Source organism: Acomys minous (assembly GCF_964271855.1).
Source record: "Acomys minous genome assembly, chromosome: 1".
Lineage (NCBI taxonomy): Eukaryota > Metazoa > Chordata > Mammalia > Rodentia > Muridae > Acomys > Acomys minous.
Window position 1 is genome coordinate 40741219 of NC_140483.1, and position 27093 is coordinate 40768311.

The following is a 27093-nucleotide window of genomic DNA, read 5'->3' on the forward strand; positions in this document are numbered from 1 at the left end:
TGCACTTGGGAGTACTGGAAGATGTCTGTTCTGGCAAACAATGGCTAATGATCAGAGACCTAAATTAATGGTACAAATGAATGGTGTTGAAGTAGAAGGTGTGATGGATGCAGGAGCAGATGTCATGATCCTTTCTCAAAAGTACTAGAAGCCCAATTGGCCACTTCAGAAGGTTTAGACACAATATATAGGACTTGGTAAGTTATCTCAAATAAGACAAAGTATACAGTGGATTAAGTGTGTGGGACCAGAAAGGCAAACAGGGAAGCTGAGACCCTATGTGGCTGACATACCCATAAACTTATGAGGAAGGGATCTTTTACAATGGAGCACTCAAATTAATATTCCTGCAATCACAGAGACAGACAATGATGAAATTAGGGGTGAAAAGGTAGATGCTCCTGGGGAAGGTATTGATATGTGTAATCAAGAGCTATCACAAGCTGCACCCATTATCCAAACACAGAACTTCACAGGTGTTGAGTTTCCAAGTTTATAAACAGGGCCGCTGCTGATAAACCAACAGCCTTGCCCCTAAAATGGATATCAAACAGACCTGTGTGGCAAGAGCAATAGCCCATAACAAAAGAAAAAACTGCAGGCATTTCAACAACTGGTACAAGAACAGCTGGGGGCTCACCATATAGAAGAGTCTACCAGCCCATGGAATTCCCCTGTGATTGTTGGAAAGAAGAAATCAGGAAAATGTAGGATGGTAATGGATTTAAGAGCAGTGAATAGAGTAATTCAACCAGTGAGTCCTTCACAGCCTGGAATTCCTTTACATTCTTTGTTACCTAGGTCATGGCCTACAATTGTAATTGACTTAAAAGATTGTTGTTGTTGTTTTCACAATACCGTTGCATGAGCAGGATAGGGAAAGGCTTGCTTTCTCAGTACCTACTCTGAACAGTTGGGGTACAATGAAGAGATACCATTGGAAGGCACTTCCACAGGGAATGTTGAATAGTCCAACTTTATGTCAATACTTTGTGTGGCAGTCATTAGAAATAATTCATAGGCAATTTCCTCAATCTATCATTTACCATTAAATGGATGACATTTTGTTGGTTGATTCTGAATGCAGATACTTTAGAGAAAATGGCAGAATTCTTTGTGTTTCTGTAAACATTTTCTCTAAAGTATCCTCATCAGATCACCTTAGTTATTTTACCTGACTTATAACCTGCCATTCCCACCCTGTTTGCATCAATATAGAAGATTGGTGCCTCTGGAATAATGACATGATCTCAGCATTTGTAAGAGGCACTACAATTTCCACTGGGTCTGTTCCTGACAGTTGACACAGCCTTATTCTGCCTTTTATAATTAATTCAGAAATTTTTCTATGTATGTCATTATGGATAATCAATGAAGATTGGCAAAGAGTTTGTAGTAACTATTTGGGAGAAATTAATAACAAATATCCAAAAAGGAAATGTATACAGTTCATAAAAAGAATGAATTGGATCCTTGCTCATATTGTAAAGAGAACACCAATTCCATATACCTCCGTACAAAAATCAGAATCGTATTCAAGTCTTAATGGTGCTGTTAGATTTTCCTGAATCTCTTAATATAATTACTCTCAATATGCAGAAAGAGCTGTTTTGCATATAGAAACTGCTGAATTTACACCTGATAACTCAGAATTGACTTTTTTATTTATGGAATTGCAACAGGCCATCAGAAGTAGAAACTATCCCTTGTATATTACTCATATTCAGCCTCATACAGGATTACCAGGTCCCATTGGCACACAGAAATAAGGAAATTGACCAATTACTAGTAGGAAATGTGTTAGAAGCCTCAATTTCATGAAAAGCATCATGTTAACAGTAAAGGTTTAAAGAAAAACTTTTCTATTGCTTGGCAACAAGCCAAAGACATAATTAAAAAGTGTCCTACATGTTCTTTGTATAACCAAACTCCATTGCCTGCTGAAAGTAACCCTAAGGGTACCAAAAAGAATAAAATCTAGCACATTACAGATGTCTGTCATTTTGCAGAATTTGGAAAACAACGGTATGTACATTATACCATTGATACATACTCAGGGTTTCAGTGGACATCTGCTTTAAGTTCTGAAAAGGCTGATTGTGTAATTACACACTTACTGGAAATAATGGCAATTATGGGAATACCTGCATAAATTAAGGCTGACAATGCTCCTGCTTAGGTATCCAATAAGATGAAAATTTTGCATATTATAATATAAAGAACATTATTGGTATACCACACAATTCTACAGGAAAAGCAGTTGTAGAAAGAGCTAATCATACCTTAAAAGAGATGCTTATTAAACAAAAAGGAAGTGTAAAGATCTCCAGGGTCAGATTAAATAATGCTTTGTTGACTTTAAATTTTTTAAATGTTGATGAAAAAGGAGCAACAGCAGCTGAGAGACATTGAATTATAGAAAAAAACTGAGGAACTAGGACAAGCAATATATTATAAGGGTCTGTGGACAATGGACTGAACACCTGCAATAGTTTTGAGATGGGGATCTGGTTATGTTTACATATCTACAAGGAGTGAAAAAAATATGGTTACTGACAAAACTTAAAGAGCTTAGATCTGACCAGGAAGACCTCCTACTACCTGAAACATGAATGTATTTGTTTACTAAGGGAATCTCAAGGGCTACCTGGTCCTTATGACATGCCATTCTTTCATACAGCAAGGATATTACAGCTCAAACAGATATATAAAATTGATGGCTTACAACTGCTCAAAAATAAGGCAGTCATTTATCTTTAGATAATTTGTACACCTTGTATATTCCATATATATGTAGAAATGTACCTCTACTAATACTTTTGAAAGTTTGCTTATTTTCAGAGCAAAAAACCAGATAATAATGATGACAAATTAGGTAGCCCAGGTGATTCAACCTCAAAGACTGCCTCAGCTACTGTTTCCTCAAGAATTTGCATGTGTATTAACTTTAAAGGGGCTAGCCCAAAGGATCGATCCCAAAAAGACTGGACAAAAACAGATACAGCTAGCTTTTTCAATGCTTGGCCAATATCCTATTTTTCTAAGGGTACCGAAAAGCAATTTTGAGAACACGATGTCCTCATTCCCAATAAGTGGGGTGGGTGGTTTTGGTGGGTTACCAATGTTTGTTATTGTCTAGGGGGATTGGTTATAAGTTAGTAAAGATTCCATTTAGGGATTTATTTATTTCTTCCCTCTATCCTTTCTCTCTTATCTTTCTATCCTATCTAGTGTTATGGGAAAGGAGGAAAAAAGGGAAGGATATATAATTATAGGATAAAAGGTAGATTATTGAATCTATTACACTCAAATATTTTACATTGGTATTGTAGATTGATAGAAATTTAAATGATTTTGTTCAACTTTTGCTTTATGTATTGTACATATTATATATTGATAGATTTTTGTTCAATGTTTGCTTAATATATTGTACGTATGCAATTCATTTAAAAATGTGATGCAAAGTTCTAGTCTTATGAGAGCTAGCCAGAATAAACTGCTTAGGATGGTTGGATATACAAGTTAATAGTTAGGCACCTATAAATCTTATTTGTAGTCTTGTTATATACTAGTTTAGTTAATTACAGAAGAAGCTTTATTTAGTCTCTTGTGTATATTTTCAAGGTTAAGCAGATAGTGCGTAGCTAGAAACAAGCAATCTTTGTCTATTTAGATATACTGAGATAGATAAGTCAATCAATCAATAGAATAGATATGATTATGCACTATAGTGAATACATAGATGGTCTTCAAACACTTCAGGGATCTACAGAATGTGGCATTTAATAATAAAGGGCTTTTCTGACAGAGAGACACATCTGCTACTGGCAGCACCTCCAATCTACGTCAGTGAAGATGATGGACATCAAAGAAACAAGTGTGGCAGAACAGCCACTGGACCGAGGAACTGTTCTTATCTCTACTGCTGATAGCAGACTGACTGTCCAAACTGCGGTGACACTGAAAAATTGGCTGTCCCGCTTTTCAGAGAGTAGATAGGCCAGTCCTTCCTTCAAAATTCTTGCTTCACAGAACAGTCTGTCAGATATTTTGGGCTGGCTGGCTGAAGACTAGATGGCTGAGAGATGGAGAAAAACCTGTGACTGCCCAGGCAGTCAACTCTCTCCGTCCTGTCTATACTTTTGGAAGTTGCTTGCCTGTACTTCCCTTATATTAGATAGTATTTCCTTAAGTCTCTGATGGGATTGAAGACTAGATAGCCATAGTATTACAATAAGCATTAGCTTAAGAGCTAAAAACATGTTTAGAGGGTGATAAATGTAAATTATAATAAAGTGATTTAGGAAAACTTTGGACACTATGATAAGACTTCGGATAGGACAGATAGTGGAATAATTTCTCCAAGATTGTCAACTACAGATGGACTGGTCCTTGTAAGCGTAACTTTTCCTGGATAATTTTCATAATTATTTTTATTGTAAATAGTTCATTATTTTTTTAATAGTAAGGGGACTATGTAGTGGTTATAAACATGTTTTTGTTTTGATCCCAAGTGTGGGATGGGGAACAGACTTGTGAGAAATCAGGTGATGTTTATCCACTAGAAGACGCACCACCTCGTGTGGGGGCTTGGTTTTTGCCAGCTGAAACACATCCTAGTACAGACTCTGAGAGGAGATATATTTATGAGGCCCAAACAGGAGGCGGGGCTTTGTGTGTCTTGGTATTGTTTGGCTGTTCATCGCTCCACTTCGAGATGCTCCTAGAGAGATCGCTCCAGAGAACACTTTGGGGCTCTGGGTTCCAGCTGCTGTTCCAGGTTCCAGCAGCAACTTTGGTGGAATTGCTGGTCTGCTGAAATCCTGCCGACTACTCCAGGGGAATTGCTCCCAGGAACTGAGTCCAAAAAGGTCTACTTCTCCTGTTCCCATTAACTTCGTTTCTCTCCTATCTAGGGTAGGTGGGTTGGAAGGAAGGTATAAGCATTAAAGAGCCTCAAATAAAGTAGGTTTGGAAAAGGTCGGAGCCTACAAATGAATGTGGGAGATTTAGAATGAAAGGATGAAACTTTATTGCAAGGTGCAAGCACGTATCAGAGAACTAAGCCTAGAAACTGAGAAGTCCTGAGTCTCACCTGGGATGTGTAGCCATGACTGCAGGTGAGAGGCTGATCGGCAGTCGGATTTGATTTCCTCCAGTTCCAAAAGCTGTTCATGTATACAGGCACAGTCAGTGGGCAGGTTGCCTTAAGATTTAAGGTTTTGCCAATTTTGTTCAACAGGAGAAAAAAAGTTTAAGTAGTGATGAGATGGGAAGGCAGGCTGGGAGTGATTCTGATTCTGGGAAATTTGGTGGAGCCAAATGGACAGGGCGTGGAGGGGGCAGGTCTTGATGCTCTTCAAGCCGGTGACCAAAGGCGAGGAATAGGAGGCGATGACTACAGACTGAGATCACATCACATAAAAATGGCTTTTGTTTATGCAGTATAATAACCAAACTCAGTGAACGGACACATCTTAATGAGTAAGAGCCAAAAAGTCATACCCAAGATATACAAGAGATTTCTTTTGCCTGAAGGCATGCGAACACAGACTGTAGCTCCCCCAAACAGCAAGTCTCCTATGACAAAGGATGGATGGGGAATTTTCTTCAGAAAGCCTATCATATTCGTATGGCAAAAGCACTTCTGGGTGGGTACATGGCTGGTTTAGGATGTACACTACGGGCCACGTTCAGTTTAAGCGCATGCTCAAAAAAGGGATTATGTCAGATAGCAATGCCCTCTCCAAGATGGCTGGGAGCCTGACCAGGTTGTTTGGCTTCTCAAGATCCTGAATGGGAAATCAGTCACATTTGGTTTGTGTCACAGTGGTCACTGGAATTGCAGTAGCTTGAGGTCGGAGGAATCAAATAGCACTCTAGGCCAGCCAGGCAAGAGTCATAGAGGGGCACAGAGCAGTGTCTGTAAATGTGACCCCCCTACCCCACCCCCATGTCCCTGCTCCTGCCCTGAGGCTCCTATAGCCAACCTCTTTGCTGAAATCCCTTCTTCCCTCAAAGCTGCCTAGGCCACTAAAACATGCCTGTGTGGAGTGGCCTGGACTTTTGCCCTCCTGGACCTGCTCCACACTCAGAAAACCTTCCCCCAGATTTCCATCTGTGTTCAAGTCAAAGGGCTCTTTCAAAGGCCGGTCAAGAGGAATCTGGCTTTGAAACGGTCTATCCCTGTGGCTGCTAGCAAAAAGACAGGCTAGAATTGACTAGTTTAATAGCATGGCTTAGCATTTCTAGTTGTAGCAGCTGTCTGGGGCTATTTGTAGGGGGAGCTTTGATTAGCTTACACATGGAAAAAGCTGGAAAGAGTGAGCAGAGAAAGCGGAGGAAGGCAGTTAGCTGGAGATGGCCCAGTGATTCCTGTGGAAACAGCCCTCTAGACTGAAGGTCCTCTAAGTTTGGTCTCTTTGGTTCTCGGATCAAGCACACGAAGAAGCTATGACTCTGAGAAGTCACGTGCTAGTGTAATGTTGCCTCAGCATCACCTGCTGCTGTCAGTAAGATGGAACTGGTGGTACAGGTCCCAGCCCTGCAGAGCACCACAGGACTTCTAACAGAACTCTCCCACCTTAACCTAGAAACGTGCATTCTTTTACAGATCAGGAGTCTTCAAGAGGTCCATCAGTGGCATTCCCTTTGAAGAGAGTGGATGGTAGTTATGCCCAACACAAGAGCAAGGCTAACAGTTAGGTCTGCTAAGCACCCAATAGCAGGTAGGTCCTGGTATTTACTCTTCTCCATTAGCCTTTAAAGGACTCACCCTCTTAGTAGATGGATCTCTGAAGTTTGCTTTACCTAACCTCATAGTCTAGCAGTGATACCTTGACTGTCCTGGAAGAGTGGGGGACATAGTGAGGCTGGACTAATTAATTGCTCAGACAAGGCCAGAACAGATGCTATCACTCCTAACCTTCAATTTCCAAAGGGAGACACACCAAGTAGGAAGAGAGTGCGACTGAGCAAAGAGCAAGCAGAAACTGGAGGAAGAAACCTTCAGCACGGAAGAGGGTGACCTACTGGGACAGCTCAGGTTGGCTTGTGGAGTTAACCCTCTACTGCCCAGTCACTGCACTTGGCACTTTGAATAAGATGCTTGGAACTTGTTCAAGTCTTACAATTGATAATAATCATTATGCAGTCTTTATATATCTGCTTAGAGATCCTGAGACAGGACAATCGTTCAGCATCATTGTAGAGTTTGACCAAAAGAAAATGGCTTCTTTGGGATGAAAGGAAAAGGGCCAGGGCTACTATGGTGGTTTTAATGAGATGTACCACCACCCGTGTCCTTTATTTGAATACTTGATTCCCCAGTTGGTGACACTGTTTGTGGAGGTTCAGGGGGTGTGGCCTTGTTAGAGGAAGTGCTACTGTGGGGGCATACTTTGAGGCTTCAAAAGCCTCCTGTCCACTCACCCCATTTTGCCATTTTCTATCTGTGAGCTCTCAGTTGTCCTGCTGCCCTGTCTGATGGGTGACACTCCGGGCCATGATGACAATGGACTCTGACCCTGGAGAATCATAAACCCAAAGCTGCCGTTGGTCATGCTCTTCAATATAGCAACAGAGAAGTAACTAATAAAGCTACTTTTGATGATGACATTAAAAGAGGGCAAGTCATTTTATTAAATATAAGTAAATTCAAGACATGAACACTACTAATATCAACACAGAATTATTAGTATTTTTTAAACTCTAGTTTGAACCAGACACTGAGCTTTAGAACGGATGTTTGCTTGGGTTTCTATATTCCAAAAGGCCCCAAAATCACAACCCTGGGGTAAAGAGAAAAGGAAAGCAGAGATATCAAATTCTAGACATTTTTTAACAATGATTCTAAAAATTCAAAATTTAAAACTAGACCAGAATATTTACATGGTTTATTAAATTTACAATCAGTAATATAATCAAATACACAATTATATACAAGGATTATATACATTTTGCCCAGACTTTTACATCACAGTACATAGTTTCCATTAGAAATATTGTATACATTTATCACCAAACAATAAAACCCAACAACAGTAGTGTTACAGCACCTGTTAGTACAGACAGCTTTTTCATAAATTACATCATAAGAAAATATACGGCTGTAAATTGGGCTTTTAAAAATGTCTTTTATAAAATCTGCACATACAATGTTTCATTCACAGAATGTTTTTTTCTATGTTCTGACTGTAGCCTTGTGCATAAAACGACCAGTTGGAATATTTACTAAATTCTACCCACCCCTCTAAAATTATAAGCACTATTTGAATTACTTAGGCTGAGCTTTCTTTATGATGAATCTGGCATGGGGTTTGGTGAAAGAACAAATGCTAGCTTTGCTCTAAGAAAGGTTTATAGGATGATAATTTAAATCTAAAGAATTCCCAGGAAAATTGTTACGATAGTGAAATTAATATCAGAGAGTGCATAATTTTTCCATTTAAAAATATCTAGCACTGCAAAGAAAAAGGAAAAGTAAATTACAAAATAATTTGTTCTGAAACAATTATACTCTTTTTTGGAAGCTTATTACATAGGATAAAAAGAAAACCTGCCTACAAATACCCCACCCCAAACATATCTAGTAAATTACAGACCTTTCACACTTAAATTTTATGGGAGAAACATTGCAATTTAGGGCATATAATTTCAATGGATTTTTTTATGTGAGGAAAAAAAGTATACCTAATTTTACTAGGTAAACAAGTTTTAAACTTGAAAATACCTGAATTAAATACTTGCTCTAACAGCTAACTTTCAGCTTTCAGGTAAGATCCGTACTTGATTCCAGGTTTGTAAACATTATATAAATCTTTCTTAGTCAAACAATTTTATGGCTGTGGTGATCATTTCAGCTCTATTTCTAAGCAGTCAACATTTAACTGAGGTAGACCAGATGTTTCTAAATTCAGGGTCTCAGAATTCCCTGAATCTTCAGCAAGTAAATAAAATATCTATGAAAGATTTTTAACAAACAACAACAATAAAAAACATTTAAAAAAAAAAACAAAACCCTATGTTGTTGGAATTTTCTAATGAACTGAAAGACTATTTTGTGGCAGTATGTCAAATAAGAAAATGAATGTGGAATCAGACTGTTCTGACGCTGGACAAACGCCTTCTTTCTTAAGTAGGGGAAAGCTGGTATTATCCCTTCTAGATAGTAAGTAAAATATCTTAAAATTATTTCTTTAAAGTACTTAGTTTTCTGAATAACTCAATAGGTGCGTTTAAATCTTAATGGAGGGCAACAGCGCCTTCTAGCGGCCAAAGGAATGGTAAGTGGGAGTAAGTTGGCTTTTCCTAGTGTGCCATGGGATTCTTCATGCCGTTAAGTTTTCAAGGGGAAACAATGCTATTTTGATAACTAAATGAGTTAGAGTTAGACAACAATGGCTTTGAGCTACAAATAGAAAATCAATACATATAAGGCTTCTGTAATCAAAGACTCAGAGGAGCATCTGTTCCTTTTCTCCAAGCCCCAGTCCTATAAATCAAGTCAAGTTATTAAGCTTCAGCTATTTTGGCAGCTTTGCAATGAAGAAGAAAGCACATCTACCCTTCTGTATACTCTACGTATTACGGTTCTATCTTCTCGCACCAAACTTCACATGCAGAGAGACTTAAAATACCCATTTTGGTGTCAGTTTTAACTACAAGCCAATAAAGGCCTTGTTTCCTATTCCCGTCTTCAGTGAATTCTCTAAGATTTATTACTTACTCACAAAATTTGTTTAGCTGGAATTTTTGAAAGCAGGTATTTATCTCCTTATAAAAGGGCATGTTTCCCTAGGACCTAAGACATACTGTACAGGAATACACACAACTACCACACAGCACTGCTGTCTTTAACAGCTCCACATATAATCTAACTCAGTACCTCAAAACCATGTTTTAGAGAAAGGTTATTGTGTAATGCCATGGTAAAAAGGAATTAAGTCTTTTAAATATTCCTTTAGAAGTAATTAAAACAAGTTTAAAAATAAATAAAATTAATAAAACCATGATTTCAATGTAGAACTATTAATAAACAAAACCAAAAATAATTAAATGTGGCCAGCTACAAACTGCCACCAAGAAGAAAAAAAAAAGGAAAATCTTTTTCTTTTACTTATATGGCTATATAGTTTTTTTACACAGGTCACCAGAGACTGATTTTCAAGTCCACATCAGGAGGAATATTTGTTAAAACAAAACTAAACAAACCTAAATCCATGATTTAACAGAAAATGTGACAGACTCCTCAGGTGTGATGTCAGAAACCAGCTTCAAAAGGGAAAGACAGTAGTCACCTGGGGTCACCGGCCACTACCACGGTTGACCACGCTCGGTGCGATAGACCAGGACGTGGAGAGGAGCCTTCTGGGACGGAGTAAGGCTGATGGCTAGAGTATCTGCGTAAGAGACCTGAACCAAAGGACAATCTACCCCACAGGGATCTAGTGCTGATTTAGAGTAGTCACAGCTTCCCCTACGGTGGCCCAATGGGAAGTTGACATTGCGAAACCATAGTCACCCCAAGTAGTAAGCAACCAGTTCCAACAATAGCTACACGACCTTCTCCTGGCCCTGTAGTAGGTCTTCACAGAGAAAACTCACTGGGAAAAGTACACTGACTTCACCTTTGGTTTAAATGCTAAGGACATTGTTGGGAGAGAAAAAGAAATCAAGTGGTCTTGGCCATTTGTCACTGAATGAAGCAGGTGAAAGTGATGAGCAGAAACTGTTGTTACCATGAATGCATCTGCTTCATAAGCCATAAGTCTGTGACAGCAGCAAAGCTAGAATGCCACAATCTTCCCCAAAGGGCTTCCAACCCCAAAACCCAAGGGCAATGAAGCTTCCTTCAGTAAGAAAGCTGCACTGACTCCTGTCCTCACTTTCCACTAGCTGATTTGTTTCTTGCCTACCTAGGATTGGCTGGTCATCTTCCCCCGGCCTCGGAGCTGCAGGGTATGTGATACCATCATGTGAGGGGTGTGAGTTTCAGTCAGGTCAGCTCTAACACAGCATGCTCCAGATTCCTATGGTAACTACTTACCCCAGTCAGAACGCGCTTGAGCAATGCTCTGAGCCTCCCGGGAGAGCCTGCTTGGTACAGGGTGTCAAAAACCACAGTTCACCGCTTCTTTTTAAATATCTACCAGCAGCGTCTTTACAGAGAGTCATAGTTCATCCTTCTCCATCATTTCAAAGGCTTCTATGTCTTCATTCCAGTCTGCTAATATGGAGTCTATAGGCTGGGCCTTTGTGCCCCAGCTGACATTAGGAGTGGAATCTTCCTCGGTTTCGGGTTGTTCTTGAAGTTGGTTATCTAAGTCTGTACATTCACCATCAAGACTTGTAGTCTCATGGCTTTCTGTGGAACTAAGTATCTGTTCAGAAGGGGAGAAGCCGGCAGCTTCCTCAGTGTCTGCTGGAGCTGGTGACTCTGAGTGAGAATCCTGAGGGTTTTCAGGGGTCTCCTGATCAACCAAGTCCACTGCCTGAGAAAGCGACAGCATCTGCTCCACACTTTGATTCTGAGAATCATTTTCTGAAGACGACTGGTCTTCATTTTCCATTTCAGGATCTGTACAGGAAAGAAACAAATGCGTCACTCTCCCTCTTTGGAAGTCGCCTGTCTTTGCAGAGTCACATCAATGAAGAACAATAAACAGTGGCCCTGAAGTCAAGGTCTTACAGTCAGAGTTTCTGTGTGGCTATGGTAGAACGTGCTGGCAATGAAAATAAATGTCACTCCAAATGGAAAGGAATAATAATATTTAATAGCATAATGCTGACTTGGTTAACTATTAGTAACAAAAGCACTAAATAAAAAATTTTAAATCCGTATAAAATTTTAACACATGATTAAAATTGATTGAACATTGTGGCTAGAGGTGGCTCAGTGGCTAATTGTGCTTGCTGGGCAACTATTAGGACAAGAGTTTGGATCCCAGCACCAGTGTAACAAGCTACTGCCTCACAGACAGCTGTCACTCCAATTACAAAGGATCCTATGGTCTCATGCACTAGTATGAACACACATGTACACACCTGCACATATGATCAGGCACACACACACAGACACAGGCACACACACACACACACACAATTTATTAATACTTAAATTCAAGAAAGCTTGTACACAAGAACATCCTAAATAAATAACATTTAATATTTTAATAGCATAAATCATTGCTAAAATTTGAAATCATATTTCTTAGAAAAGTAAAATTACCACTCAGTAATCCACATAGATTCAAATTAAAAAAAAACAAAACCCTGAATGGTTACAGGTATTAATATGACTCATCAAATAAAATATTTCATAAAGAACTGAGATTGTTAATAAAACTATTACTGCATATCTATGAACTTTAAACAAGCATTCTAAAATTCTCTAGGAACCTGAGTAGGTAAAGTTTTGTAATGAATAAAATATAAACACCCTCAAAGCTGTTTACATCGGGTTCCTACAATGAAGAACTTAAACAGCCTTGTCACCCACAGGCCACATCCTGTTTGGACCGTTTCTGCAGTGCAGCAAGAAGAACTCACCCTGACGCCCACTGTGCCTACTGTGCCTGGTACCAGAGAGAAAGGAGGAGCGAACACTGACACTATGCCTGTCTTTAAGCATCTTACAGTCCAAAAAGAACATAATTCCACCAAAACTAGATGTAGTATGCATACACACATGTATACAGTAAACAAAATCCATGTTTAAAAAAGGGAGCCAGGCATGTGCTACCAGAAAAGCTTGGGGTAACAACATCTGAGGGATCCTTTAGAAAGTAAGCTGAGCTCAGGGTCAGAGCAGGAGAGAAGACAGACCAAACAAAATCAAACTAACCCTTGAAGGAGAGGTGGACAAGCAGCCACATGCTTGTGAGTATGTACAATCACCCTCTCAGAGAAGACTGCTTTCTAGAGAAGTTTCTGGACATGCATGCGCACACACGCTTACTCTCCCCAGTGTAGGTAGGCTCTTAGTCTTTGGATGGTGTGATAGTTTAAGTAAGAATGGTCACACACAGGATTAGGCACTGACACTTGGTCCCAGCTGCCCGTGGTAGTGCTATTGGAAATGTAATCCTAACCAAACTCTCCTGTAAGTTGCCTTTGTTGTGGTAGTTACCACAGCAGCAGAAACATAACCAACACAGTTGGCTTTCTGGTTTTGTTTGTTTGTTTGCAAAGGAGGCTGAAGGTTCAGACATCTTAGTTTTCTTTCTTTTAAAAAAAATGTATTTCCTTTTTTCATTATTATTTTACTATCTTGGTTTTCTGGGCTGTGAAAGAGACACAGTTAAGTAATAAGTTAGGAACCATGGGGGTGAGATAAGAAAAGGGAGCTCAGAACTCACTGCGCTAGGCTAGGTTAAGTTCAAAGAGCACAATAAACTCCTCAGTTCCTCTCTGAATTGTATCTTTCTATTCTAGAAGGATGGGACAGGGACAGGGCTGTCCCGTCTAGTAATAAAGACCCTCCCGAGGTTACATGTCATATATTATTACTCTGCTGTCTAGCTAATGCCACAAATAACAGAATTAGCAGGGGAGGTCAGAAAAAGGAAATATAACTATTACCTTCATTTCTAGGCTGTGACTGTGACTAAGACTAAAGTGTGCTGGTCTGAATGAAAATGGCCCCAGAGACCCATAGAGAGTGGCACTATCAGGAGGTGAGGCCCGGTTGGAGGAAGTGTGTCACTGGGAGCGGGCTTTGAGGTTTCACACGCTCAAAGCAGGCCCAGCGTGACTCTCTCTTCCTGCTGCCTGCTGATGTGAACTGTCAGCTCCCTCGGCAGCAGCACGTCGGTGTGCCGCCATGCTTCCTGCCATGACGATATCGGAGAAGCCTCTGAAACTGTAAGCCAGCCCCAATCAGATGCTTTCCTTTATAAGAGTTGCCATGGTCATGGTGTCTCTTCACAGCAATAGAAACTCTAAAACATAGAGCAACTCTAATTTTAAGAAATACTACCAAAGTTAACAAAGTTAGTGAAGAAAACTAAAATAAGTGCAAGAATCAGTAACTTCTCAACAGAAGAGCCAGCAGTTAACACCTTTCATTCTCTCATAGCATAAATAAAAACCCTACAAAACCAAATGATGACAGGTACAAGGCTCTTATTGCTTAAAAAATAGTTATAATAACAGTAAAAAATAAGAGCCGAATAATTGTACAGATGCATTCCAGTACAGGAAGTTGTCACACTTAACAGTTTTCTATTCTCTATAAAAAGTATGCAAATACATGATTCCAAAATGAATCTCATTTCTACTTCTTTTAGTTTGTGAACTACACAAAATTAAAATTTAAACTGAGTCAGTAAGGGAAGAGCTATCATAGGAAATGTATCCAAAAGAAAACTTTTACATTACTTGCACAGAAATAAGCAAATAGGTTAGAAGAGCAGAAGTGAGGCTTCTGTGGAGCCACAGAACAAACAGGCAGGAGCAGCAGCCGCACCAGCCCGGGCTGCGAGAGGAACCACTCTCAGAGGAGCTGGGGTTACCACGTAGTTACGCCTTCACTGCAAGGCGCCTGTTACCAGTCTTAAGGGCTGAAACATTGATTCAGAAATGGCATATCAGAAACAAAGAGACAAAAAGACTGAGAAAAGCCCAAAGACCATCAGTGGGTCTGGCTAATAAAAGAAGACAAGGTTGGTAAGAGTCTGAGTGTTCCACCATCACTCACTCACCAGCGCTTTCTGTGATAGCTGAAAGCAATGCTTACACAGGTAAGAAGAGCAATGTAACTAACAGTCATGCAATACAGTCATTAAAGTACACAGAAAAAAACCATACATTCTGACAAGAATGAGAAAAGAAACAGTACACAGAAGGTGGCATTTGATTTGGGATTAGAATGGATCAACTTCTCAAAGAGGAAAAGGGACATAGGGTGTGAAAAACAGGTCAGGTAAATCCAGAGGCAGGCAAGCAAGGCTCCCTCACACAGGCGGCTGCTTTCCTCCAGGCAGAGGGCGGGCTGCCTGTGCAGGCAATCCTCACTGGGATCAGTCCAACGCTAGGACAGCGCACTGCAGCTACTTTCGATGGGGTTATTTGGGGACTGATGCTGCTTGGCTTAAATTAGGGCAGTATAAGATGGGACTCTTTTTCATTTTAATCTTTCCTCCATTTTCTGTCTGCCTTTCTACCAGACAAACATGAATCCATTAGTAGCCTTGAAAGCATTTGCTCCAGCCCACAGGGCACAGAGGCCTGTTCTGTAGGCCGCAAGTATAACGTGCAGGGACTTCAAAATGCTCATGTGTTCCTCCATAGTGCTGAGGGGAGGTGGAAAACTGACTCTAAACTGTAAACTGTCTCAATTGAAAGGTAACCAATACAGGTTTTGTTTGTGAGATGGGGGAAATTATTAAATATCTTTTAAAATTCAAAATTTAAAGCAATGAGACATTAAGAGCCACAGTGTTCAAAGTTTTCTTTATGAACAGAGTGTGAAGCTGGGCATGGTAGCCCACGTCTTTAATCCCAGTACTTGGGAGGCAGAGGCAGGTGGATCATTGTGAGTTCGAGGACAGCCTGGGCTACCAAGCAAGTCTAGGACAGCCAAGGACAGAGAAACCTTGTCTCAAAACAAACAAACAAACAAACAAAAAACCTGAGTGTGAGCACCTTAATTTTTAGAAGTGTCAACAGATTCCCCAAGGAAGCAACGTTTCTGCTAGTGCTTCAGCCTCTGAAGATGTGTAAGATCTGAGCACGGTATCGGATATTCACGTTGGAATAGTCAAACCTACCAGAAGAGGTTGTTGTTGGGTCTGAGAGGGAGCCTGTAGGGGCTTCTATTTCCTGTATTATACGTGCAAAGGACTTCTCAATCGGCAAGCCATGCGACTTCATTTTCAAGGATGATTTGAAGATACTTTGCTGCTTAGATTGGGTGCTTATTATTTGAGGGCTCTTGCATAATTCTAACCAGAACTCATGATGCAGAGCTGGGAGACAGAAAGGTCTTCGAGGTCTCCTTTGGTGTCTGTCAAGTACAGATGAGGAACTGCGGCACACAATGGCCTGCGAGCATGTCTAAGTGGGGACTCTCTTCTGGGCCTCAGACTCTAACTCAGCACTGCGGGGACCGCAGGCGCCTCTACTCTAACAAAGCATCACCCACTCCTCGATGCAGGGAAGCGTGATGGCCCATGGCATGGGACAAATTAATGAGATCCACTACAGTCTTTAACTTCTTAGGTTATTATCCTAAGTGAATAAAGTGGCTGACCCAACTGAATTAGTTGCTGATTTACCTTACAGTGATAAACGTTAGTAATTATAACGTGTTGGTTTGGCTAACACAGTTGTACATCTCTCAAAGGGCTACCATATACACAAACTTTAAAACCTTTCATCAAAAGAGCAATGTAAGATTAACAGCCCAATAAAGTCATGGCCCATCCAAGTGCTTTAAATATCACTTGCATAATGTCTTCTTCTTGCAGAGTTTTTAAGGGAATACTATTCCTTAGCAAGTTTTTTCTAGTAGAACTGACTGTTCTTCCTACCCTTTTCCTGGTATGGAGAGCACTTTCCTTACCTTAATCATACAGTCTTAACCCATGTGTGCCCCTCACCTCCACAGGAGCTTAAAAATCAAGCTAATATTTTAAATATTTTATTTTGTATGTAAATAAAAAATTATCCAAAGTAATAATTTCTTATACAACAATGCTGCTGTTAGAGTGACTCTTGTGCAGACATGGATTAGTGAACTCATCTAGAGTATAGAATATATAATTAATAGAATTGATTACGGTAGGATTGATAAATAATTATTATGGGATAACTGACTACATATAAAAGTTACTAATACATATATTATCATGGTACTCAGTGAAACAAAATTATATATATAATTGGTTTATTAAAACAAAATTATATATGTATGTGTGTGTAGTACACACACATACATATGTAATTGTTTTTAATGTAAGATACTTACTACTGTTAATAATGTAGCTTGGAATCATTTTACCTTTTAATATGGCTGCTGAAATTCCAATGGTAGCACAAAACAGGGGAAAAGCAAAGGCATTACAGTTATACCGAGTAATATTAATTTGTCTGTGTTTGATGCACAGCAGAATAGGAAGGGTGTCAATTTTGAAAAAGGGCCCCAGGAAAAAAGAAATCAAGTACACGGAGGGGTTGAAAAGATGCGGAGCTGTTCGTATTCTGTCTCGTCTACACACCCTTACACACCCCACTCACTCATTCCACTGCTCGTAAGCAGCTCACAGTTCAGACTCTCAAAGAGCAAAGCAATACAAGAAGCCAAAACGCTGATTAGGCTAGCACTGTACTGTTAGCATTTAAAAAAAGATGTTTCAAAAACAAATAAAAAACAAAAGATGTTTCATTTGGAGGTCACACTGAATTAAGATGGTGTTTAAATATCTGGGCTTACTACCACGCCACACATACCATACCTTCCTGTACGGGGATGGGAGAGCACAGTCCCTCCACAGCTGACCACTCGCTTCACCTAGCCTCCCATAGCCTCAGCTGTGAAAACCGTACAGCCTTTACACAGTGGTTTCAAACTACTAACAACACTTCAGCCTGACAAGAGTATAAATTCCTGTGGATTAAGGTAGGTCTGTAGCTCTTCAGGAAAGCCATCTGCAACTCCTACAGTACAAAAGCCCATGTGCTAGCGAGGCGGCAGCAGGGAGAAGCTGCTGAATGCCTAATGCCTTCACAAGAGTGGACGTGACAGTACAGGCTGCTGGTAAGACTGCTTCTATCATATTGTACAGCACACTCCACATACAAAACATGTGATTCTCAAAGTATTCTAATTCAGCCAGCAAAAAGTTTTACTATTTATGTTAATAAATTACTATTAATATTTTACAACATTAATAGTAAATTATAAAAAGATCTTATTTAGTATTTAATTTATAACATATACTTTAATTATAAAACCAGTAAAATTAAATGGTAAATTCTAATAATATTAATAAAATAAAAATAATAAATTACTATTATTTCCTAAGAGAAAAATTCTAAACCACTGTCAGAAATTTTTACTTGCTTTATCAGTGAACCAAAAATAAAAAAAAAGCCTATGTCACTTTTGTTCAGATTTTTGCTACTGGGCTAACAGTAGCCCCAGCTGTTACCTCGGTCTCTTGCTTTGTCAGAAAGGAGCACCTCCACCTCCTGGTGCTCCCGGATGGCGTCCAGTATGATGCTTCCTTCTTTGCTGAACAAGAACAGCATGGGGATCTTGATGTCATCTGTGTCTTTCCCGTCACCTGCCATCTGGAACAGGGGGGCAGTGTCACTACTGCTCCCCTCATTGTCATCTAGCCAAGGAACAAACACAGCAGTCAGGGCATCTGCCCACTGCAAAGACGCAATATTGTCATTGCTTTTCCCTATTCATAGAAATACTTTCATGCACCAGAAAAACAAATATAACCTTTAGATCAACTAATTTTATGTTTTATTCTAAGGAAATAATTGAGCTGGGCATGGTGGCACACACTTTTAATCCCAGCACTTGGGAGGCAGAGGCAGGCGAATCTGTGAATTCAAAGCCAGCCTGGTCTACAAAGTGAGTACAGGACAGCCCGGGTTACACAAAGAAACCCTGTCTCAACAACAAACAAACAAACAAGGAAATAATTGAAAGTAGAAACTAACCTCAAAGAAATTTACTGGACTACACAATTAAAAACCACTCCCAATAAATTATAATGAATTACATGCACACAGAAAATAGTATATGAAAAACACAGAACACAAATTTCTATGATTAACTGTAAGAAAAAGCCTACAAAAGGCTTCAGTGACCAGGATCACACAGTACAACTAAGAATGAACTTTCAGATTTCCTCTAATGGATTTGTTACAGTTTGAGCACTCCTAATTAAAAAATCTTAAATGCTCTGAAATCACACGCCAGCGTCCCTGAGGACAAGGACAATCCCATCCCACATCTCTTGCTTCATAGGCCTGGCTAGGTGGCAAACACAATGTGTCCTCCTCTTAGTAATGACTAACAAAGGATGGCCGTCTGACTCCTGACCCTTAGGATCCTAGAATCTGTTAGTGGGTAACAGTCCACATAAGTGATGTAGACTGAGAGCTTGGCTGCCTTTTGGGGAGTGTAAGCAGAGCGGGAGAGGGAGCAGGTGCCTGAAGAGCTAAAAAGGAGGCAGCTGCAGAAGACTCAGAGATCAGACAGCACCAGGTGAAGAGCACTGTGAGGACCGTCAGCTATGGCAACTGCAGGTCACGTACAGCTTTATGTCTCACTCTTGGGCTGAGTGAGAATCATCCTTTCCATAGAATAAACAACTTCCCTTCTTAAAATAACAAGTAAATTATTACCTCCTGCAGCCAAATGATTTCTATGGTAATTGTTTTTCTTTCTTTCTTTCCTATTTTTTTCGGGAGGTGGGGGGCTTGAGACAGGGTTTCTCTGTGTAATAGAGCCCTGGCTATCCTGGACTTGCTTTGCAGATTAGGCTGGCCTCGAACTCACAGAGGTCCACAGTGCTGGGATTAAAGATATGCACCACCATGCACGCTTCAGAGAACAAAAATCCATCACCTTATTCTTACTGCACAGAACCCAGTGCAGGACTCTGTACCAGTAGCTACTAAAGCAAGTGTCTGACCTGAAAGTATTTACATATCATAGAACATCATGAAGACCCTGCCCAGAACCCAGGACAATCTCACACAGAGAAAGGTACTTTAAAACATCGACGCACTTACCCCACACTATGTTTTATACTTTAAATCAGTTTTTAAGTCTTGGTAAGTAAGAAATGCTCAAAACCAAAGTGACAATAAGCTACTAAGTCTTCAATAGGAGGAGCCTCGCTGTGAGAGTAGCCAAAGATAAACAGAATGACTTCTGGGCTGGGAAATGGTTCAGTAAGTACAGCGTCTACCAGGCAAGAATGAGGACCCAAATTTGGATCCCTAGTGTCTGCATAAAAGCTGCTGATGCACAGTCAGCACAGGAGGTAGGGAGTTAGGGGAACAAGCAGACCTTCACAGCTCACTCGCCAGTCAGTCTAGCCGATCCATGAGTTCTGTGCTCAGTGAAGACTCGGTTTCAAAAAATAAGGTGATGGAACACTGGGAAGACACTAACATTGACCTCTGACCTCCACACACATGTGCACATAAATGTGTATACACACACAAACCTGTACACATACATACTTAAAAGAAAAGATTTAAGTCAGGAGTCTAAGTGGCCACACAGTGAGTGCTGCCAGCTTTGCCGTTCTCTGTTGGAAGTACCCAACTCTGCAGCTCAAAGCACTCAGGGACAACATGGATCAGTATGACACAAGCTGGAGCTGCTCCACACCCAGTATTTTGCCAAATGTGGGTTTAAATTATTAGCGCAGTGTCTCCTGAAGCTTTTTAACTAATAAATGTATTCACTTAAACCAATATTTTAGTACCCATATAGAATAAACAAAGGGAATAGTAAATACTTTTTGCTAAAATAAATCCTAATATTTAAATGCTCATATCTTGTTTTATGTTAGAATAAAAAACAGGACCACTGAGCTACAACCCCAGCCACTTAAATGTCTTATGCATTCTCAGTGAAGAAAAACTGCAAAATGGGCTTTTCTGACCACTTCACAACTGATGTGGATTCCAGTCTTTCAGTTCTTTCTAAACGCAAATGCCTTTTTACCTAAAACACACAAGATTCTATATTCCTGCTGTCATGAAACCATGGCTTGTTAGGAGAAAAATAAAAGGGGGGTTGGAGAACAGCAAAACTCACAGGTAGAACTACATGGGTAAAATGAGCTAAAGCTGGTATTTTGTAATTTAAGTGAAAAAAAAAATCCATTGGGATAAAATGTTCTAGCAACTGGTGCTTATGTGTTCTTCAGTTATGTAACTCAATCTTTTCAGAAGGAAAAGATAACAAATAAGTAAATCTAGGCCAACGTTGCGCTGACATTCTGTGGCAGAGCCACTAACTGTACCCATATATCTGTGATTCCCAAAGCTGCCTGCCACCTGTGGAGGGACAGTCTCTAAAGGCTGCCCACTCCAGGCAGCTGGGTCTAATTCTTACCTGGAGACATTAGGTCTCAAGGGCAGATTCTTTTCCAGAGTGTGGGACATTTTCACAACACTCTGACTCCACCCTCATACTTTCCCCAAATATTTTCACTGATATCAAATAGAAAAACCAGTATTGGGATTTTCAAGAAAGCTAATAAATTTATAGAAATGATCACGTCATCAAATCATCTATCCTTTATGTTGTTAAAATACAAATAGCCTGATAACCCCTTGACAGCATTTTAAGGGAGAAAAGGGCCCCAATCACCTCTCCTAGTCACGACACTGACCCAGAGGTTACTCACCGATGACAATGCCACCAATGGCTCCAGCGTTCTGGATGTTGCGTGCCTTCTCTGCAAACATGCACTGTCCTCTTTGTATCAAGGCAATTTTTCCCATCACTGCCTCAGGGTTAGTGAGCTCTGAACAACCATTATATGGTTTACTGCTTGCAACAAATCCTCTCGTCTGTCAGAAATAAAAAGCAACCTAAATCTTTTATCTTCTTCAGTTATAACCTAGACACTTAACTTTAGACTTTAAGGGAAGGAAATTATAATTATTTCTCTGTGTCTCTGTCTCTCATTCGTGTGTGTGTGTGTGTGTGTGTGTGTGTGTGTGTGTGTGTGTGTGTGCGCGCGCGCGCGAGCGCGCATATGCAGAAGCTACAGATTAAGCAATCTCATCTATGGTCAAGAGTCATTTGCTTTATCTTTTGATATTGGGTTCGTCACGGAACTTTGGGGAATCACAGATTAGGCTGGGCTGGCTGGCCAGGAATCCTCAAGGATCCTCATGTCTTTCCTCCCCAGTGCTGGGATTAAAAGAGTACCATAACAGGCCTGGCTTCTCTGTGGGTGCATGGGGCTGATCTCGAGTCCTCAAGAGTGCACGGCAAGCCCTCTAAGGACTCAGCCGTCTTTAACTAAAATGCAGGAGGCCGGATGTTTAGGAGATGATTTGTTTTGTTGTACTGGGGACGGAAGCCAGGTCTCACACAGTTGAGTATGTGTTTCTACCCTGAAATGTATACCGAACTCCCAGCTTCTAAACATAAAGCTCCTAAGTTGGAGGCAAATCAATCACACACTTACTACTCCATAAGCTGATACTGGTGTGCACATACCTCTTTGTGTTTAGACAGATCCAGCCCAAACTGAGCTGGCCCAGCAGTTAAGACTACCCTGCCAAAAAACGGGTGGGAGATGATTTGTACGGCCCGTGGAGGCAGCTGCTGCTCTTTCTGTTGCTGACTGGACAGCTCAATCATCTCCTGCATGAACCGCAGCCCATCTTCAGCATCAATCGAGCTAGCAGCCTATGAAGGAAACAACCTGGTTTAGCTTAGCTTTCCTCCCACAAACTTTCCCATCTTTTTGACTTCCTAAATAACAGACTTCCACATGGAATTTCTCTCCTTTTAGTTTAGATCCCTACTAAATATTTGTGACCTAACTTGCTCTCAATACACCACTTGCAGGAACTAAATTTTCTGAAAACAATTATCTGTAACTTTTCCCAGCGTCTCTTTTCCACTATGTAAACCACCTTTGACGGAGACTTGAAGCTGTACTTGTGTCAAATGCTCAAGTCCCCTTTAGCTTGTTTACCTCCACTGGCTTCCCCTTTGAAGGGGGAAAAAAGCTTCTTGCTTGACCCTCATCTTTCCTCTTTGAAACTCTGAACAAGCAGATTCAGTAAGGTTCCAAACATGCAGTGAGCACCTATTCTGTCCCCACATGGAGGCTGAAGTAGTGTTCAAGTTCGTGTCTAGTGGAGAAAGACATGCAAAAGCTAGCTATGCTACACAACTACCGTGAAAAGGCACAGATAACTGATTCTGCACGTGGGTAACTGAGATCGGAGTCTCAACCAAGAAGCTGAAGACTATCCATCACAGGAAAAAGAAAATGCACTTGAAGCACTTTGCAAAACACGGCAGGGGGTCGATGTAGGGAGCTGGGGGACAGAAAGACACTGAGAGTTCAATCCCCCACTCTGAAATTTCTAGCACTGGAAAAGGTGCGGAGAATGACAAGTTTATTGACATGGAGGACAGAGAAGAGAGCTGAGGTGAGGACAGGAAGCAGCAGAGAAAGGCACAGTTCTAGTGAGGGCGGATGGAGGCTGGGAGGTAGACACATGTGGCATAGACATACACACACACATACACACATACATACATACACACACACACACACAGACACACATACACACATACATACATATACACACACACACATACACACATACACCCACCCACAGACACACACACATACACACACACACACATACACCCACCCACACACACATACACACATACATACATACACACACACACACACACACACACAGACACACATACACACATACATACATATACACACACACACATACACACATACACCCACCCACAGACACACACACATACACACACACACACATACACCTACCCACACACACATACACACACACACACACACACTCGTGCATTAAAGCTGGGTTTGGGATTAAAGTTCGGAACGAGTGCTATATGCATGTGCCCAAGCAGGCACCTGTTAAAGCTCGTAGCCGAAGCAGACGACTGCTGGAGGAGAGAACAGAGAGGAAAGAGTGTCACTTAGAGTCTTGTGCCATCCTACACCCCTGAGTGGGTGTGCCAGGGAGCAAGGCTGAGAGAACTACGCTGCTGGAACACCCTGGGAGCCAAAGAGAAACAAGTGTTTTAAGAAGGGGAAGATTAAGAGCCACAGCAAAGCTAAATTGTATTAGTGATCAGGAGACCACCACGTAAAAGCATTAGAGAGGCCACGCTCCCAACCAGGGATCATGGAACACAGGAATACTCTTAACTGGAAGATGGGAATGGCAGGAAAATGGGCAGACTGGAGGGAAAGGTAACGCTGTGGGAAAACTGAATTTGAGAGTAAACACACATTGTCTGAGTGTGGTTCTAGCTTACAATTATTCAGAATACTGTGTTGTTCAGAATCAATTTGCTAATAAGGTAAATAACTTAAAGGGTTCGTGTTATAAAAACTTTTAAAACCAGTAAAACTTTATCTAAGGTGGCTGGAGAGATGGCGCAGTGATTACTAGCATGAAGACCTGGGTTCGATTCCCAACACCTACAAGACAGCTCACAATTGTCTGTAATGCCAGTTCCAGGGATCTGACAGCCTCGCACCAATGCACATAACTAATTATTGAAAAAAATTTATCCAAAAGGTATGTCATCTTTTTCATGTACATAAAAGCTTCATTACTGTGATGAATGAAATACGTAGATTCAGGGTTTTTTTTTTAACTACAATAATGTGAAATATTATTATATAAATATTAAAATCAACCACTAACTCAAAATAAAACAATGGAAAGACGATGAAATGAGAAAGAAAATTTAATTTATGTCCTATATTTGACTATATTGATATAAACAAATTATCTCAACCTATGGAATTAGCATCTTTCCAAAAGACCTGTGTGTATGTTTATTCTGAAAGTTCACACCACAAATGCCATCACCCTATCCAAGCTACAGCACAAGAGACAGTACCTAGCCCATACAGCAATGTCTTACTTGGATTGCATGTTGGACCAGCTGGACTCGCCCATCTTTGAGGTGAATCAAACTCACCCCCATCTTCTTCAGGATTTCTAAATGTTCAGGGTTAGTGGCCATGAAATCTCTGGCTCTCAGAGGAGGTTGAGCTCCACTTCTCAAACTCTCCTCTCTGCTGGAAGGAATCAGAGGTGAGGCTTACAACTACACATCACAAGCAGTGACATATAGAAACCAAGTGACAGTAATCTTAGTAGATATTCGCAAAACTGCTCATTTTATAACTGGTGACGCTGAACTAATTTATTTTCCTACGCATAATTCTTATTATTAACAAACTGCAACTTTCATGTCTGCGAGCATGTGTGTGTGTGTGTTTCCAGTAAACTAGATTGTGTCTGCTGTCTTTTTCTATAAGCTTTTCTACCATTTTTTTGTTTTAATTTTTAAAAATTTTCTGTGTATGGGTATTTTGTCTGCATGTACGTGGTCTGTGCACCTTGTGCATGAAGTACCCTTTGAAGCCAGAAGAGGGTATCACATCCCCTGGAACTGAAGTTACAGATAGCTGTGCGCTGGCAGGTGGGTGCAGGAAATTGAACCTGGGTCTTCAGAAAGGGCAGCCAGTGTTCCTAACTGCCGAACCACCTCGCCATCCTTCACAGCATTTTAAAAGCAAAACAATACTTTCATCAGTGGATAATAATACCTATTTCATTCTTTTAGCTCCCTTGTAGTCAGTGGCTTTTCTAATAGCTATCTAGATAATTAAGACTAAAAGAAATTCTAAAAAGAATATAACACAAGTGAAGCATACAAAAACTGTCTCTCCACTAGGCAGAAACTACAAGCAAATGGAGAAAAGCATTTTCTTATACATATAAGACACAAGGAAATAGTCGATGAGTCTCATGTCTAAAAATGAGCTAGAGAAATTAAAAAAGTGTTATATCTTATCTCCTATTAAACAAAAATACATAAAAGTTCACATAATAATTTTTATTAAATAAAAACTACACACCCCAGTATCTCCGGCCTAGGTGAAAGTCTTTTTGACTATTGTCATAGATCCTTAAGCACAGTTACTTATTGGGAATTAACTGGGTATTAACAAATAGAAAACAATGTATCTTACACTCTGATGATGCCTCTTGGACAGCTCTTATCCACCACATTTTTCAAGGGTTCACGGATGCTCTGAGCATACAATGGATCATTAGGAAAAAGAATCTGGGTGTTTGGACAAGTCCAATCAAAATTACTATCATCCAGTTCTGTGTATTCTGAAGTCTAGAACATAAAAATATTATGTAACCAATAATAATAGTGTTACTTAGTATTATGGGTAAAAAACAAGTATTTTTTATAAAACATAAGTAATGCCCCAAAAGAAAATGAGACAACACTGCAAGCACTTCCCTCCTCCATGCATAGAGTAACTGAAATCTAACTATGGGTTATTGCATACTTAACAAAATAAAGCAAATATACAGAAGTGAAAAAGTGAGGGAGGCAGTGAATTTAGAACTCACTGTGTTCTTCTTCGAGATGCTTCGATTTGTGGTAGAGAGCCAGAGAGGTAACAGATGAGCTTCTGTTGTAAAGATGTAGTCTTCTATGTCAAAAATAATGTCTTCTTTGTCAGCAAATAACAGGTAGAGATATTTAAACATTTCAGCCAAGAAGAAAGAATCCATTCTAAATCGAAAGTCACAAATAAATATTTAAAAATCCAAATATCAATTATAGAGTCAGTATAATTCAAACAGCCAAAGAACTATAGAGTGTTTCAATCCTCCACTTTCAAAATAACCTAAACTCAAGTATAATGCAATGGCACAGAAGACCACAGGTGCTGCCTCCACACAGGCCACTAACCCTATCAGAAATCCACACGAGACTCCTGACAGGCTTCCTACTATGGCGAATACGGCACACAGCAGTCTAGAGGAAGCGTGCTGATGGATGAGTCCCACAGAAGAATCTTAATGTCATGGTAACACACGGATAAAGTACATCACTTAGATGACATTTGTTATGCAGACATTTAAGTAATGAAGAAGGCTTTAAAGGTGAAGGAATCATTTATAAAAAGGTTCCATGAAAATGAATACAAAGCCATATGACTGCAGGCATAGCTTTGTAAATTCTTATTTCCCAGAACTGTAAGCTATCTGTTTATTCACATAATTGAGGGGAGAAAGGGTGGGGGAAGAGTGCACATGCCTTTACAAATAGTTTAATGTTACGACATCTTAAAGAGAAATTTAAATAAGATGGCATGTCAGGAAAAAAGTAAATAGGGAGTAGACAGAATTGTAACATCAAATTTAAGTAAATTTACTACCTCCCACAACAAGGCACCTGAGGCTCTGATGATGCTAAATGCCTGCAGCTTACTTACAGGCTGTATCGTAGGCTCTCAACAGATGCTTACTAAA

At 40.2% G+C, this 27093-nt stretch overlaps 1 protein-coding gene across 5 annotated transcripts in view; it reads right to left on the reverse strand.

Moving 5' to 3' along the window:
* Positions 1–7878: 7878 nt before the first annotated feature.
* The window catches only part of EDEM3 (ER degradation enhancing alpha-mannosidase like protein 3), a 63336-nt gene continuing 44121 nt past the window's right edge, over positions 7879–27093 (reverse strand). Inside the window, exons 14-21 of one of the 5 annotated variants that reach the window (XM_084782104.1) lie at positions 26185–26350; positions 25788–25942; positions 24671–24824; positions 22217–22408; positions 21393–21558; positions 18153–18338; positions 16970–17017; positions 7879–11578 (exon numbers count right to left, since the gene is read on the reverse strand). In XM_084782104.1, the coding sequence (XP_084638230.1) occupies positions 11172–11578; positions 16970–17017; positions 18153–18338; positions 21393–21558; positions 22217–22408; positions 24671–24824; positions 25788–25942; positions 26185–26350 (1474 nt within the window). In that variant the 3' untranslated portion in view covers positions 7879–11171. Of the gene's footprint in view, positions 11579–16969; positions 17018–18152; positions 18339–21392; positions 21559–22216; positions 22409–24670; positions 24828–25787; positions 25943–26184; positions 26351–27093 lie in introns of all 5 variants that reach the window. The other 4 variants (XM_084782103.1, XM_084782101.1, XM_084782102.1 and 1 more) reach the window with 4 other exon arrangements.